We start from the raw sequence: 16,714 nt of genomic DNA on the forward strand, positions 1-16,714 counted from the left end.
AACTGAGACCTCCAGAGCTCCCCATCGTTTGCAGGCCGAGGCCCTGCACCCAAGGCCACCCCATCCTGGCAGCCCCCTGCAGAACACACGGCAGCATTTCTAAGCATTCCTCCACCTTCTGTTTTTAACTCTTAGACTTCTTTTAGTAGAAAAAATAAAACGTTTTAGAAACACATAATTTAGTGGGTGAGGGTCACCTGTGATCCCGGGCCCCAGATGGCTTTATTTTTTAAATTGCTCTCATCCTTGTGTTAAAGAGAAGGAAGCTGAGGGGCAGAGGTTGTGAAGGGACAGGTCTGGGTGGCCCCCCAGACCAGTGACGAGGACTGCACAGCCGAACCCAGGACTCTGCCGCGACCGAGCCATGTAGGCTCCAGCAGCTCCCATTGCGGTCAGCTGTCGTTTCCTCGTCCGCGCGGTGGGCGTCGTCAACCTGGCTCCCGTCCCTGGAGGGTCGCTGTCAGTAGCAAGACAGACAAGCCACAGAGACAAAGACCCCACCGGGCTGTGCGAATGGCGTGCTTATCGTGGGGACATGGACAACAGTGGGCAGAGGGCACTGGGGATGAAAGCACAGAGGGGAGCCCAGGGGCTTTGGGGTGTGGGGTGGGGGAAGCCAGGGGCGAGGAGCTCTGACCTTTGTCCAACTTCAAAACTATTACAAGTAACAACAGTTCTTTTTTAACATTCCCAAAGTATGTTCATGGTAGGAAATTTAGAAGCTATGGATAAGCAAAAGAGAAAAATACCACCCTCAGTCCCCCATCAGGAATAAGTGCCACAATGTCTAAACATCCTTCCCGTCTTTTGTGCCTACTCGTTGAATGCCGTCCTTGGTCCCATCAACAAGGAGCCAGGCACGGTGCAGAGGGAAACTGATGGAGGCAGTTTGTTCCGTCAGCAATTCCGCATCCAGCTCCTCTGAGCCAGGCCAGGAAGGACATAGGATGGCCCCTGCCAGGAACAGCATGCAGTGGAAGGAATGTCCCATTTTGTGATGCTGACAATGGGCCCTGGGAGCTGAGAAGTGGGGGTGCAATCAGGGAGGCCTTCCTGGAGGAGCTGGGCTTTAACTTCCAAGAGTGGGTAGAATGTGGGAGGGCTAGGGACGAGGGCAGGCCAGGTGAGGGAAGTGTAGGGTGGGAGCAGCTTCCCTCACCCTGCCTTGTGGAGGGCTGAGACCTGTCCCTTGGTGTAGGGCACTCACTTGCTCCTCTGTGAGTCCTGAGAGCTACAGGTGCCCTGCAGTTAGCCATCCATTCCTCTCATTTTCCCTGAGCATCTCCTGGGCCCCAGGTGCTGTTCTGATGCTGGGGTCACACACGAACAAGTCAGATACAGTCTTGCTTTTCGGGAGTCAGGGAGACCGAGCTATACACGGTGTAATCCCATCAAAGACTTGATTGCGAAAGAAAAGGCACTGATAGGCTGCAGAAGGACCGTGGGGGTGGAGTGGGCAGACAGCATTGCCAGTTTTGTCACCCCGGTCTGTGGGCGGGGACCCCGCTCTGATAATTACTATGGTTTGAGAGGAATGACGAGGGCCAGGCACGGTCCAGATGCCTGCACAACTGAGGGGCAATGTGAAATGTCTGTGAACTCTGGGGTGACCACGCCCCCAAACCTGCGATGTGGTCAGGCGGCCTTCGCTGTGATTGAAGGAAATGCTTGCTTTTAGTTGGAAGGTAGGAAAGTAAAGGCACAATTGTTTCCACACCATCCAGTCTCGTGAGACCCCTTAGCCTGGTCGTATCCAAACCCACCCTCCCCACTCCCCCCAGCAGAGGGTAGAGTGGCAGGGACCCCAGTACCCCCACCCTTGCCGACCACTGCCCCGGTGGTGGATGGCAGTGGTGTGACCCCTGGGACTGCCCGTCTTAGGAGCCAGGTCCATCTGAGACCGAAAGGGCCTTTCGGACCATGCCCTTCCTCACTAAGGCCCAGGGAGCAGAAGGAGGTCGCCCAAGGCCCCACAGCCTGTGGCCAGCAGGATGAAGGCCCTGTGCTGGGGACACTCACTCTGGGCGGCTGAGTGAGGTTTCCAGGAGAGAGTGGCAGAGTGAGAAACCTGGGGATCCCAGGGTTTCACCCTCCTGTTGGCACTTTGGAGGCAGGGCAGCTTTCAAAGGATACGGTTCTTCTCCCCGCCCCTGCAGACTGCAGCTGTGCGCATCTGCCTTGTCTCCTGGCTGCCCTGGAGGCACTGGCCAAGGCCTGTCATTGCCTGTAGAGCCCATGGGAGATCAGGTGGCTGCAGCTGGAGCCCTGGGGTGGTGAGGGGAGGAGGGATGGAGGTGTCACGCCCAGCCAGTCCAATGGGAGCAGGGCGTCGCCAGCTGTTGCCTCTGCCATGCCTCCTTCAGGACAGCCACCTGTGTTCTTGGAGGAGGCTGTTCCCACCCGTGCTTGGGGGGCCCCAGCTGCCGAGAGGGGTCTGGGAAAGTCGGGTGAACTCTGTCAGGAGTCTGCCACGCAGGCAGAGTGGAGAGAACTGGAGAGAGGTTTCAGGCCCTGCTGTAGGCCAGTGGGGGTCCACTGGGGAGCTCCACACTCTCTCTGAGCCACCTGCCTTTTGGTTTAGGAACAGAGACTCATTCCCTCCACGTTTGCCCCCCACCCCAAAAGACGGAGAAATTGGACTGGGTGTGGAGTCACGATGGGGCGCTTGTAAACACAGGTGTGCGTGTTAACACAGCTGTCCTGCAGCTTCTGGGAGTTTTCATGGATGACAGGGCTGGGCAGGGAGCCCTTCCCACGCTGGAGGGGGAGGAAGACGGATGGTGGTCCGGGGGTGTACTGGGAGGGACAGCATGAGGCTAGTCATTCTGTCTAGGTGGTTCTGGGGGGGGTGGCCTGAGCACACGCCCATGGGGAGGCCTGGGCAGCCCCCCAACTCAGGTTCTGGGGGAGAGCAGGCACAGCGGGCCCGGCCCTCAGATGGAGCTGCCGAGCCCCTGGTCCAGCGTCCACTTCCTGAGGTGCTGCTGCGGGTTTTGGGAGGGCTGGGGCATGGCAGGGCGTGGGGGTGGTCAGAGCAGCTCATGCCCAGCCGGAGGTGGCGAGGGGGGTCGTGTTCTGAGGACTCTTGTCCCTGTGCTTCTGCAGGGTTGACCCATGTCAGGGTGCGGGTGGGGTTGGGGGGCAGGGCAGGTGGGCCCCTCCTTCTCCTGATCCTGGACTGTTAATGTCAGGGGGACCCGCCGCTGCTGGGCTCTAAGAGAGTTCTTTCTCCCATGTCTGCACCCTGCAGTCAGCCCTCCCCACAGCTTGGCATCCATGTGGCCCGATCAAGGCACCCAGAGCCTCAGCCTACACCTGGTGTGGCAGGTTAACCCTTCCCTCTCTTATTTTCCCCAGAGGAGTGTAAACTCTAATGGGTCACGGCTCCGTCTTTATGTCCCTCTGTGTCCATAACCCCCACAGCGCAGCAGCGGGCTGGGCACCCAGGAGGCCCTCCATGTGCGTGTGGTAGGCAGGCCCCCTGCTCTCTGGGCCTCGGGCGTTGATGTGTACGGCAGTGGGGGTGAGGGGTGGGCGAGCTCTCTTCCCGCCTGGGCTTTTCCTGCCCGCCCCTTGACCGCACACCCTCTGCCCCCACAGGCCTCGGCTCTGAGATTGCCGGCTGACTATGGGTACGACGGCCAGCGCGGCCCAGCAGACGGTCTCAGCCAGCGCCCCCCTCGAGGGCCTCCAGAGTGGCGGCGCCATGGACGGGCGGCATGCGCTCAGTGCCCACCCCTTCCAGACCCCGGGCCTGCACAACAGTAAGGCCAAGTCCATCATCCCCAACAAGGTGGCCCCCGTCGTGATCACGTGAGTGGCAGGGGGAGCTGACGATGTCCCTGGGAGACATGGCTGAGGAAGTGGCCTGGCGGGGCGGCAGCCTGTGGGACTTAATATCTACATGAAGACACAGAGGTCCGAGAGGTCAGGCAGTTCGTGCGGAGTCCCGCGGTGCGCTGGTGGCAGAGACTCTGTTGTGGGTCTCCAGCTTACCTGACCTACTGTGCCCACCGGGCCAGGGAGCGTGGAGGGAGCACTGGGCGGGGGGACACTCTTGAGAAAATGATTTTTGGCTGAACATTTTCAAAGGATATGTATATACTTAGATGCATAAAATTTAGACTTTTTCCCCCCACAACCTGCAATTATGGTTGGAAACTGAGGTGAACACCAGGCCATTAAAGGGCCGTGGGCTGGAAAAGCTGGAAGCTGTTGGTCGAATGTCCTAATTAGGTTCTTCAGGGACATTCCTGGAGGAGGCCGCAGGCTTGCTCCGATACCACATTTTGAGAGAGACTTGGGTGTCCGGAGGAAGTGGGTCAGGAAGGGACCCTGAAACCCTGTCTGCCCCACGGGGCACAATGAGGAGTGGGTGCTGGGGAGCCCCAAGGCTGGGAGGGGCATCGGATTCGTCTCCTGGGGAGGCAGAGAGCCTTGTCTTGCACTGAACCTGCCCACTGCGCTCCCCTGCCTCTGGGCCCCTGCAGGACGCAGGAAGTAGGACATGGTGAGCTAAGAATCGAATGTATTCCACAAATGGAAGTTTGGCAGGCACCTAGCAGATGGGCCTTCTGTGTAAGGAAACCTGAGGGTGGGATGATAAATTCGGCCTGCTGGCTTTGGGGCCTGACAGGAAAGTTATAATCACAACACATGACGGGGCTCGCGATGAGGGGAGGAACAGAGAGGTCACATAAAAAAGACTTGGCATGTAGTCTCGCTCCTAGGGGTGCCAGCGCCGGTCTGTCTGGGCCTCGAGGGGTGTGTTGGAGGCGTCTGCCTGGGTCTCGCTCCACGACCCGGGGTCCATGACCTGGGGCAATCCCATTCCTCCCCTGGAACTCAGTTTCCTTATCAGGATGTGTGGGGATGATGTTCACAATGTTTCATCAAGGAGTGTGGCTCAGAGCAGGCACCGGCCTGCTGTAAAAACCCACCACCATGGGCCTGTGCGTGCCTCCTGCAGCCGGCCACGCGCATAGCGCCCCTTGGGCCGTAGTGTGTGTGAGGTGGGAGGGACCTCAGAGACCGTCTAACACAGGGGTCGGCGAACTACTACTGTATCCTGCAGGCTGAGTCTAGCCCAGCATCCGTTTTTATAAATAAGTTTTGTGGGAACACTGCCTTGTCACGTGTTCATGTATTATCTGTGGATGCTCAGCACTTCAGTGCAGAGGTGAGTAGCGTAACGCAGGCTTTGCATGGCCCACAAAGCATGAAATACTTACTTTCTGGTCCTTGATGTAAAAGGTTTGCCGACGCCTGGTCTACTAACAGCTTTCGGATGAGATGTGAAAACTGACTTAGATACGCAGTTTGAGGAGGCAGAGAGATTTGCCCACTGCGGGCGCTGTGGTGAGAGAGGGCAGAACTGGCAGCAGGAACCCGCGTCTCTGGGCTCCTCTCCCGGTGTCCCCCGCCCCTTTGGGAGGCTGTGTCTTCCTCATCGTTACGATCAGCACAGAAGCTTTTGTGTCTTGAGGGCGCAGACCTCATGTGGCATCTGCAGAAACCTGGCTTTGCACCTGTGGGGGTTTTTGGCATGGCCCTCTGTGGAGGTGGAACTACCACTAGTAGTAACAATTTTATTAGTAAGCGCTCGCTGTACCCAAGGCAATGGGCTAAGCAGTGACATTCGTGAACTCGCCGATTTCTCAGAGCAGCCCTAGGAGGCGGGGGCCGCAGAAGCAGAGCTACGGAGAGGGAGTAACTCCAAAGGCGCGGAGTCACAAAGCAGTGGAGGTGGATTAGTGCCCTGGGCGCACAGCCCCAAAGCCTGTGGCCTGAACCAGCTCACTGTGCTGTGGGACGGTCAGTGTGGAGGCTGTTCCCAGAGACAGTTTGACAGAGGGGCCATCCAGGACCGAAGTAACTCTGGAACAGAAGGCCGCCTTCGAGACCGGCGCTTCTCTCACACACAAGTCCTGGAGATGCATGGGGCTCCACAATCAGCCAGGTTCCTCCTCTCTCGTTGCCCTGCCATCATCAACATCTGCATCCGACCATCACTTCCAGATGGTAGCCAAGGGGGAGGAGAGCAAAGTGGAAGACCCACACATTCCCTCTAAGAGAATGGCTCAGAAGTTGTACTGATCACTGCTCCTCACATCCCATTGGCCAGCATCTAATCACGTGACCACACGGGTTACAAGGAAGGCTGGGGAATGTAGTCTTCATATGGATGGCCCAGTTCCCATTCCAGGGTTCTGTTGCTGACAAAGGGGAGAGTGGATATTGTGGTATAATGGGCTGTCTCTGCCACAAAGGGATTTAACCACTTGGTTGGGGGTGGGGTGGCCCTGTTGTGAGGTCTGGTGAGGATGGAGTGGACCCCGGCCATGGAGGCTGCCTGACTCGGTCTCCACCTGCCCCGGCAGGTACAACTGCAAGGAGGAGTTCCAGATCCATGATGAGTTGCTCAAGGACCATTACACGCTGGGCCGGCTCTCGGATGCCACCCCTGAGCACTACCTGGTGCAGGTGAGGTCAGCCCTGCCCTTCCCTCCCTCTTCCAGCCTCTCTCCGCCCCTCCTGTCCTGCTTCCTTACAGATTTCCTTCCTAATCTCTTCTTCTTTCCCCCCTGTCTCCCTTCTCTATTTTTGCTACCTCATCCCACCCTCTGGCCCCAATCCCACTTCCTCTCGCCTCCTGGTTTTCTGGGGCCCATTCCTCCTGCCCAGGGGAGCCCCTATTCTCTCCATCCTTCCCCTGCCTGACTCCAGCATTTCGTCCCGTCCCTTGATACCCCATTCCTTGGATACGATCAGCACAGAAGCTTTTGTGTTACCCTCTATCCCTCGGAGCCCCAGAGAGGACAGAAGGCACCCAGGTCCCAGACTGCTTCCCTCGTCTGGGGCCTCCCTCCCCTTCTCTTTCGAAGTTTCAGAACTTCTCTGGCTTAGCTGTGTGTGTGTGTGCGTGTGTGGCCTTGAGTACCCCCTAGAAAGTAAAGTCCACAAAGGCAGGTGATTTTTCATCTCTCTGTTCGCTGCTGTAGCCCCATCCCTCAGAACGGTGCGTGGGCGTGTTGCAGGTCCCCTGTAAACCGTCAGTGAACGAATGACAAGGAATAGTGACGACAAGCTGTACTTACTGAAAGAGTAGCTGAGAGTCTCTGGCGTCTGGAAGACCTGGTCCCACTCACCTGTTGGCGGTGTGGGCGCTCAGGGAGGTGGGTGGGACGACTGCAGGGTTCCTTTGTGCCCAGGAATGGACTCTTCTGGTTCTCCCTGCTTGCCTGTGGTCCCCAAGTACCATTTTCCTCTTTCCTCTGCGATCACTGCATCTTCGCCCCGGTTGGGGAGGGGAGAGACCTGTCCGTCCTCCAAACTGCAGGACCCTAGGAAGGGGCTGGTGCAGTCTTCCCTAGTTGGTGCGTGCTGCCCCGGCCGTGACTCCCTACTCTGGCTCTTCTCCATATCCTTCCTCCCAGGGAGCTGGGGGCCCACCCCAGAGCCCGCTTTGGTTTCCTGCCCTGGAGTACCTCTCCCCGCTCTCCTTCCTCGAGGCCTGGCTCAGATGCTGACACCTACCTGAAGCATTCTCAGATTCCCGCTCAGAAGGGGTTGTCTTTTCTTCCCTCTCACTCTGTGATCCCCCTCCTGGTGGGATCATAGATGGTCACGTGTTTTGTCTCTTTGTTCTGTGAGCCTGCAGGCAGCTTGAGGACCTTGTCCCCTACCCCCATTCCCTGACCCCCATCTCCTGGGGCCCGGGACAGGGTACTGCCTGTAGAAGATGTCCCTGAATCATCTCAGTGGCCCCCTGTGGCTCTCCCACTGCCAGGGACGCTACTTCTTGGTGCGGGACGTTGCTGAGAAGATGGACCTGCTGGGCACTCTGCGGAGCTGTGGGGCCCCCAACTTCCGGCAAGTGCGGGGTGGGCTTGCCGTGTTTGGCATGGGACAGCCCAGCCTCTCGGGGTTCAGGCAGGCCCTTCAGAAACTCCAGAAGGATGGACACAAGGTAAGCACGACCACTTCTCAGGCTGGGCTAGCCCCTCAAGTCTGGGGAAAGGGGCCCCTGAAAGAGACAGCTTTACGGGCTTGGAGGGTCCTTGGCCACATGACCGGGAGTGCGGCTGGCGACCTTGGCCAAGCCCTGCCAGGCCTTAAATACCAAGGTGGTCTTTGTGGTCAGCATGGTTGGAAATTTCGGGCCAATGTTACTGTGTTATCCTGTGTGGACACGGAGCCTCAAGGTTAGAAGTCCCCCAGACACCCCACTCCGAGAACCTCGGAGGAAGTGAGGAGGGCAACAGGATGATAGGAGGGGCCATAAGGAGAGAGCCACTGGGTGATGATCACAGCTGACCCTTACAGCCTCACCTCAACCCTGTGTGTGGGGGGCAGTTATTCTCCCATTTTACAGAGGAGGAAACCGAGATCCAGAGAGGGTAAGTGACGTAGCTCATGAGTGGTGTCCCAGGACCTGCACCCAGATGTCTGCATTCTAAGTGCCAGCTCTTAATGCCCCTTCTCCCCTGCCTGCTGTCGAGGGGGGGTGTTGTCTGCAGGACGGAGGCCGAGGGCCCACTATGATTGCAGCTCATCGTGGGCTCCCTGTAGGCCCCCAAATCAGACGTTTGACCTGGGGTTGAGATGGAGAGTCTCTGCGTGGCCAGAGTGGGGTGTGGGCAGACCCCGTCTCCCAGCTCGACTGCCGGTTCCTCCCGGCACTTCTCCCTCTGTCTATGATGCCCAGCGAATCACTGATCGCGCTGTGGTCCTGGGCCTTCATTTCTAATGAGCGTTACCAAGCGCTTGATTTATCTAGGGCTCTGCGCTAGGAATGGCGGAGACGTGAAAATGGCCAGGAGATGGTTCCCCCGTGAGGAACCTGTAATCCACTAATGGAGGAAGGATGTATTCATGGGTCGTGTTGCTACAAAGTGGGGATTATGAGGTTCAGATGAAGGACTGTTAGCCCTGAGCCGGGGGGATCCAGAGCAGGTGGCATTTGGTCTGCGCTTTGATTCTGGGGCAGGATTCGGGTCTCAGGGACCGGGTGGGGTGATGAGCCCTTGAGGAGGGGGAACAGCGAGCTTAAAGGCCCCGGGCGGGGGCAGTGGCCGGGAGTCCCTGCCCCGTGGTGGTGACGACTCCCTCCCTCCTCCTGCGGCCGACAGGAGTGCGTCATCTTCTGCGTGCGGGAGGAGCCCGTGCTGTTTCTGCGAGCTGATGAGGACTTTGTGTCGTACACACCTCGAGACAAGCAGAGCCTTCACGAGAACCTCCAGGGCCTCGGGCCTGGGGTCCAGGCGGAGAGCTTGGAGCTTGCCATCCGAAAAGAGGTGAGGGCCCCTGGGATGGGTGGGGGGCCTGCTCCCTGGTAGGCCTCGGGCAGCTGAGTTGAGACCCCAGCCCACAGCTCAGCTTTGCTCTCACTGGCCCCTACTCACCCACTCTTGTGCCCTGCGTGGGCAGTGGCTGGTTAGTGGCTTCTGCCCCTTTCCCACCCTGCCTCTCTCTCCACACTCAGCATTCTTATGTAGGAGGAGGTCTGGGGGAGGGGTGTGACGAGAGCACTAGGCTAAGAGTCTAAGAGTGAAGTCTGTCCCCTGTGAACTGTGAGGCCTGGGGGAGTCATGGCCCTCGTGGCCTCTGCTGGTTTCCGAGGTTCCCCTGTCCTCTCCTGTACAAGATTTGTCAGGGTCTCTGAGGCTGTTGACACACCACAGAGGTGTGTAAATAATGGGGGCCATAGCGCCCCCCGGGACTTCAGGTGCAGGAATCGAGGCCACACTGGCCCCTGGTTGTCCGTCTCCCTACCTCCCGTTCAGGCCTCCTCTCCAGCTCCCAGCTGACAGGGTCTCACCCCATTCTTGCGTTTGGTGGCTTAGCTGCCTCCTGCTGCCCACCGGGCGGAGCCCTCCGACCCGACCCCAGGGCATAGGTGGCTGCCTGTAGGACACCCAGGCTGTAGACAGTGCCCTTGGCCATGTAGTTCTCCTGGGGGAAACAACCTGCCTGTGGCCTCCATGGGGCGCGTCACTCCCGAGCTGAGCCGGGAAGGCCAGGAGGGACCTGAGCACCCGCCGTGGCTCTCTGGCCCCCACACCTCCATGCAGATCCACGACTTTGCCCAGCTGAGCGAGAACACGTACCACGTGTACCACAGCACCGAGGACCTGCGTGGGGAGCCCCACGCCGTGGCCATCCGGGGCGAGGACGATGTGCATGTGACCGAGGGGGTGTACAAGCGGCCCCTGTTCCTGCAGCCCACCTACAGGTACCGAGGGCCAGTCCTGTGCAGGACCCCAGGGTGCTGGGTGTGGTGATCTCTGGGCCTGCTCTCCAGCTGTGGCCTCAGTCTCACCAGCTGCAGGTGGGGCGCCGGGGCGGAGGGATGCCCAGGGTATGTGGCCTGGCTGATGGGCTGCTCCCCCTCACCGGGCAGGTACCACCGCCTGCCCCTGCCAGAGCAGGGGGCCCCCCTGGAAACCCAGTTTGATGCCTTTGTCAGTGTCATCCGGGTAAGTGGCGGGGGGGCGGGGAGCAAGGGCCTGCAGGGTGGGTCTGTGTATAGGCCCTGACTCCGTGGAGATGCTCAGGGTGGGCTTGGCCTCTGCATTTCCTCAGAGAGAGTCCTCATTCTGTGTTGTGTGGGGTGTCGAGTATGTTGGGGACGGGTGTCAGTGTGTGAGGGGTTGTGTGTGTGCACATCTGCGTGTATGCGTGGTGTGTGTCTGTGTATCTGTTTGGGGTGTGTATCTGTACTCTCCTGAATGACGCAGCCCAGCGCCGGCCATCTGGAGGCCCGGGCCTCGGGGTGCCTGGGCTGCTAACTTGCTGTGTGATCTCGGGCACGTCTAACCTCTCCAAACCTCAAGTGCCTCATTTCTTTACTGGAGCTCAATTTTAGCCTCTAGACCCCTGCTGTTACTTCCTGAGTCCTGGTGGTGGTCCTTGCTCGGCCCCTTCAGGAGGTCACCTGATTTGAGTTGCATCTCACAGGGGTGTTAGAAGTGGCCTTGTCCCCTCTGAGTAGTTCTGACTTCCAGAGCCAGTGCCTCGGTCTCCCCAGGGCCCGGGAGGGGCCGGGCCTGGGCTCCTGGGGGCATGTGGGGTTTGGCAAAAGAGGCTGAGCTGCCTGTTTGGTCCCCCCTTGCTGCAGACTGTGGGGTGGGGGTGGACCTATGTTGTGCCCCCCCACTCCTACTTGCTCCTCAGCTGAGGGGTTTCTGGGTCACTTGTCACCTGATACTCACGGTCCTTCCCCAGGAGACCCCCAGCCTGCTGCTGCTTCGAGATGCCCATGGGCCTCCCCCTGCTCTCCTCTTCAGCTGCCAGACAGGTGTGGGCAGGACCAACCTGGGCATGGTCCTGGGTACCCTTGTCCTGTTTCACCACAGCGGGACCGCCTCCAGGCCGGAGTGAGTAGTGTGGGACCCAGTACCCCACGGAACTGCCCCAGGGTGCCAGGGACACAGCAGGAGCCCAGAGCCAGAGCTGGAAATTGAGCATCTGGGGGTTGGTTTCCTGGTTTACTGTAGACTTGCAGGGTGACCTGGAGAAAGTCCCTTGATCTTTCTGGGGAAAAGTGCCCCTTGCTTGCCCCTGCCTGATTCGAAAGGCATACCTAGAGCCTGTAGTTGGGTGCCTGTCAGTGGCCGGATAAACGGGAGCGTGTCAACAGCAGGGCCACCTAGTGCGCTGATTATGCTGCCCCTCCCTTCCTTGCCAGGGCTGTCCCTGCGAAGACCAAGCTGCTGCCCATGGAGCAGCTCCAGGTGGTCCAGAGCTTTCTCCACGTGGTGCCCCAGGGGAGGAAGATGGTGGAGGAGGTGAGCTGGGGGCTGGGCAAGGCGCTGGGGCGTTCCCTCCCCTCAGGGTGGCATCTCTTCCTCCCCTGACAAGCCCTGCTCTCATTCTTGGCCAGTCATTCTCTTTACCTCCTTTCTTCCCTTCTATCTCCCACCACGTTTCCTTGGCTCTGCTACCCCCTACCCCTTCATCCCTGGTCCCTGGCACCAGGTGGACAGAGCCATCACTGCCTGTGCTGAGTTGCATGACCTCAAGGAAGTGGTCTTGGAAAACCAGAGGAAGCTGGCGCGTGTCCGGCCCGGGAGCCCAGCCCAGGTGAGGCACTGAGAGCGTCTGCTCTTTCAGAAACCCGCAGCCTTGTTTCGTTAGGCCTGTTGACTGGCCTCTCTCAGACTGACTTTTCCTGGTGGCTTCTCCTCCCATTAGAAGAGAGGTTTTCAGAGGAAGGGGAGGTAGGGGGGCTGCATGTGCAGGCAGGACGGACGAGGAAGAGGGGAAGTTTACTTTCCCTGGCCAGGCCCCCTGGCTGCAGGATAAACAGGATGGAGGAAGGAGCTGCCAGCGGGGTGCTGGGGGCCTCCGGATCCAGATACTTCCCAGACCTCTCACGGCCCCCCCACGCATGCCCGTGGTGTTCCTTCGGGAAGACTGGGTTTGGTCCAGCCTGCTGCCTTCGGAAGCCTGACGGGCTCTGGGCTGTCTCAGCAGGCCCGTCCCCACACCCTGGGAGGAGGCAGGCTCGGCAGTGTTTGCAAACTGTGTGTGGAAAGAATCTAAAGCCTGCGGAGCTTTTTTCTTTTTTAACACTTGAAAACCATCCTTTAAAAGCAATATCGTATGATGGAAGATGAGAAGTCGGAGAAGGAAACAGCTCCTCCTGGTCCCAGCATAGCTGCTGCGGGCATTCTGGGCCAGCCTCCTTCACACTTCCTGTCTGGGATGCTCTTGTGTCGGCGGCCCCAGCCCGGGGTGCACGCCCTGCTTACTGTTTTGTTTTTCCCGTGTTCATACCTGGCCGTCGTCACGGAGGACTTTCCTGGCTGCGTAACGTAAGGTCACAGCCTGGTTCAGCCACCGTTGGCCTGATGGGTTCAGAGTGTGACGGCCTAGGTTCCGGCCCTGGCTCTGCCTCAGGGGGGCAGTGGGTGTGGGCAGCCAGCCGAGCTGCTCTGTGCCTCCAGTGACCCACTTGTAACCTGGGGCCACCGATGACAGTGACCCCAAAGGGCTGTTGTGGAGAGAAGGCCAGATGACATCCACAAAGCACCCAGAAGGGGGCCTGACGCTGAGCAGGTGTCCTGGCATGCCACCTGCCACGGCTTGTTAACAGGCCCCTCTTGTCGGACAGTTGTCACTCGCAGTTCTGTATCAGCATGAACACTTCTGCATCAAGCAGCTTTGTGAAAGTGAGTCTTTCGTGAATTTAGGAATTTTTCCTGTAGTCTGGGTCAGGGGCCGGCACACTGCAGCCCACGGGCCGGGTGCAGCCACCACCTGCCTCTGTGGGTCAGCTTTATCGGGACGGGGTGTTGCCAGTCCATCACGTGCTGTCCCGGGCTGTCTTACGCTGCAGTGGCGGAGTTGAAACAGATGCTGTGTGGCCCGCAAACCTAGAGTACTCACTGTTTGGCCTTTTATAGAAATGAAAGTTTGCCGACCTCCGGCCTAGATAGATTCCCAAAGATGGAATTAAACTTCATCAAAGGGCATGACCTTTCTTTCGGGCCTGTGCTCACCTCCCTTGCCCTGCACAGGGTTTACTGACCCAGCAGACCCCCAAAATCTAAGGCTGAGAGAGGGACCCTGGGGACCAATCCAGTACCCTCTCTGACAAACCCTCAGCCAGAGGTGCTGGGCTGGGGTTAGAACACATGTTTGGGGACCCTGCTCTGTGACTTTGAGCAGACCACTTCATTTCTCTGAAGCGGGGTTTCCCCTCTGTAAAGCAGGGGTACTGATCGTGGCCCCTTGGGGCGCTGTCGCGAGGGTCTTTTTGTTTTCTCGCAGGGAGGGCCACAGGCAGGAACGTGAGGGCCTGTGGCTCCGGGGAGAGCGCTGGTACACTTGCTGCTTCAACACAGATGGTGTGCCGCCCTATGTGGTGGGTGGCGCTCGCTCCCGGGTGGCGCTAGAGCGCACCGCGGCGCCGCAGCCTGTGTCGCGGCTCAGAGGCCGTGGGCGAGACCGGCTATAATCACTGTAGCGGTCCCTATGCCACGGGTTACCTGCTGCAGATGGGTAGAACTGTGTTAAGAAGAGAGAGGTAGATTGTCTTCTGGGGATTTCTGAGGCTTAATTCCTGCCCTTCCTGGGGTGGGGACTGTGTGGCCAGAGCAGCCCCATCTTTACCTCCCCACCCTCTCCTCTCAGGGAAGCAGCAGCCAGCACAGTGTCCGGCAGAGGGCGCTGCGGAGCCTGGAGCGATACTTCTACCTGATCCTCTTTAACTACTATCTGCATGAGCAGGTGGGGCTCGGGGGTGAGTGGACTCATGCCCCTTCCCCTGGGGCCCCTCCAGCCTCCCCACCACAGCAACAGGCATGGGGTCAATGAGGATCCCTGTGGAACTGGGGAGCAGAGTGGGATACGTGTGTTGGTTTCAGAGGAAGGAGAGACCCAGATGGGAGAGGAGGTGTCCCTGAGTAGGTTAGGCAGAGGGAGGCTCCACCTCTCTCCCCTGGCCCCTACCCCATCTCTGTACCCTTAGCTAGGACTTCGGGGCCCAGAAAGATCTTGCTTTGGATGTCCTGGTCCTTGCTCCCCACCCTCTCACCCCCACCCTGGGTCATCATGGATGTCTCCTGGGGCTCCCCGACCCTGAGGCAGGCAGGGAGAGAGCAGGGTGGCCCTGCGCCCCTGAGCTCCCGTCTCTCTCTGCCTCGGGCTGCAGTACCCGCTGGCCTTTGCCCTCAGTTTCAGCCGCTGGCTCTGTGCCCACCCTGAGCTGTACCGTCTGCCTGTGACCCTGAGCTCAGCGGGGCCTGTGGCCCCAGGGGAACTCATCGCCAAGGGCTGCCTGGTGAGTGTGGCAGGCTGTCTGTGGAAGTGCGATGTGTGGGGGCTGGCTCTTAATTCCTGTGGGGTCGGTTAAGCACTGCCTCACAAGAGGCAGAGGGGTCACAGCCTGTGGTGTGGTGGAGTCTTCTGGTGAGCGTAATGGGGCCATTTTCAGGCCGAAGAAGCAGGTGCAGCCTTGGCCGCTGGTCTAGCCCCCTCTCCTGAGTCTCACATCGAAGTCTCTGGGCAGGAAGTCAGGAGCCCTGGTTCTAGAGTATTTGCCGCCGGCTTCTCACCTTGGAGCCTCAGCTTCCTTATCGGAGAGTGGGCACCATTGGCTGTCCCCTCGAGGGGGTCGTGGTAGACATCTGAGTGTGACCTTCCGGTCTAGCCCTTTCGCTGCCCCTGGGGCTGGTCCTGACCTCTCAGGGGCTGTTGCTCTCCCCACAGGGTGCGGACGATCTCATTTCCCTGGACGCACTCAGCACCATCCGAGAGATGGACGTGGCCAACTTCCGGCGGGTGGCCCGGATGCCCATCTATGGCACGGCCCAGCCTAGTGCCAAGGTGACCACCCCAGCGGGCAGGGGCCCCTTTGTGGGGCGGTGGGAGGGGAGGGTTGAGCGCTTTGCTGACCTTCTGCTGTCCCGCCAGGCCCTGGGGAGTATCCTGGCCTACCTGGCCGACGCCAAGAGGAAGCTGCAGCAGGTCGTTTGGGTCAACCTGAGGGAGGAGGCTGTGCTGGAGTGTGACGGTCACACCCACAGCCTGCGGGGGCCTGTGCCGCCCATGACCGCTGACGGACTGGAGGTGAGGCCCTCTGCCTCTGCACACCCTGCACGCCCACGGAGGTCTGGGGACTAGGCCTGGGGGGTCTTCAGGAGGTCCGGTGCTCCTGTTGTACAGATGGGGAAACAGGCCCCTGAGAGGAGCAGTGTTGGATGGGTGATTCGGGACACCTGCTATGGCCACCTGCCTGGTGCTGGGTCTGGTTTATGACCTGGGAGGCCCAGGAAGGGGCCCGCGTGGGTCTGGAAGTCGGGGCTGGTCCTGGCCATGGCAGGCTCTGGTCTTTCAGGGCTGCCTCAGTGGCTGGTGTGCCCTCTGGTCATCTTCCCCTAGGACCTGGAGACCCAGCTGAAGGCCCACCTGAGCATGCCTCCCCCAGGCACAGAGGGCCCGCGAGCCCACAGGTTCCAGACGTGCCTCACCATGAGGGAGGTCTTCAGCCAGCACGGCGAGGCCTGCCCTGGCCTCACCTACCACCGCATTCCCGTGCCAGACTTCTGTGCCCCCCGCGAGGAGGTGAGAGGCCAGGGAGGCAAAGCCGCTGGGGAGGGAGAGGAGCCCCCCCTCTGGCCTGGGCCTTGGCTGTAGGCATGGCTCTGCTGAGAGCTGGGAGCTTGGTCCACAAGGTTTTACGTTTGGCCCAGATGGGTTTATTCGCATCCCTTTCAAGCTCGGTATTTGCATGCGTGTGTGTGCGTGCGTGTTTATTATGTGCTGTAGGTGTGTGGGGGCGAGCATGCCCCTGGTGTTTGTGGGGTATGTGTCTGCAGTGTGTGTGTGGTGTGTGCATTTTAATGGCGTCTGTGTTGGATATCCCGTCCTCACCGGGCACAGGTGCGGAGAGTCTTTCGGGGAGCTGTGCGGCGTGGAGCGTGCGTGGGGTTTGGCGGAAGGTGCTGTGGGATGCTTCGTGTGGCGCAGGGCGCGGGTGTGCCCACACTTCTGTAGGTCTGATGTGCATGTCTGTGGATTTCTGTGGTGTGTGCCTGGCGTGTATCGTGTGAAGGCCGCTGTGTGCCTGGGTGATACTGCAGTTGTTTGGATGTGGTGTCGGTGCATGCAGGGCCTATGACAGACTCCCAGTGACAGGTGGTGATGGGGCTTGGATTTCCTGTCACCCTTTGCTCTGGTTGTCTGTAGTTTGTCGCCCCCTGGTGGC

The 16,714-nt window shown here is 59.5% G+C and overlaps 1 protein-coding gene across 5 annotated transcripts in view; it reads left to right on the forward strand.

The window, feature by feature from the left end:
- Window positions 1-16,714, forward strand: part of PALD1 (phosphatase domain containing paladin 1) — a 69,348-nt gene that overhangs the window by 30,140 nt on the left and 22,494 nt on the right. For all 5 annotated transcript variants that reach the window (XM_053923249.1, XM_024561396.4, XM_045196166.3 and 2 more), the window contains exons 2-15: window positions 3,601-3,813; window positions 6,381-6,483; window positions 7,790-7,969; window positions 9,132-9,296; window positions 10,074-10,234; window positions 10,403-10,478; window positions 11,227-11,378; window positions 11,690-11,789; window positions 11,980-12,084; window positions 14,140-14,235; window positions 14,660-14,788; window positions 15,217-15,333; window positions 15,421-15,576; window positions 15,889-16,071. In XM_053923249.1, the coding sequence (XP_053779224.1) occupies window positions 3,629-3,813; window positions 6,381-6,483; window positions 7,790-7,969; window positions 9,132-9,296; window positions 10,074-10,234; window positions 10,403-10,478; window positions 11,227-11,378; window positions 11,690-11,789; window positions 11,980-12,084; window positions 14,140-14,235; window positions 14,660-14,788; window positions 15,217-15,333; window positions 15,421-15,576; window positions 15,889-16,071 (1,908 nt within the window). In that variant the 5' untranslated portion in view covers window positions 3,601-3,628. The remainder of the gene's footprint in view (window positions 1-3,600; window positions 3,814-6,380; window positions 6,484-7,789; window positions 7,970-9,131; window positions 9,297-10,073; window positions 10,235-10,402; window positions 10,479-11,226; window positions 11,379-11,689; window positions 11,790-11,979; window positions 12,085-14,139; window positions 14,236-14,659; window positions 14,789-15,216; window positions 15,334-15,420; window positions 15,577-15,888; window positions 16,072-16,714) is intronic.

Source organism: Desmodus rotundus, chromosome 4, assembly GCF_022682495.2.
Source record: "Desmodus rotundus isolate HL8 chromosome 4, HLdesRot8A.1, whole genome shotgun sequence".
NCBI classification, from domain to species: domain Eukaryota; kingdom Metazoa; phylum Chordata; class Mammalia; order Chiroptera; family Phyllostomidae; genus Desmodus; species Desmodus rotundus.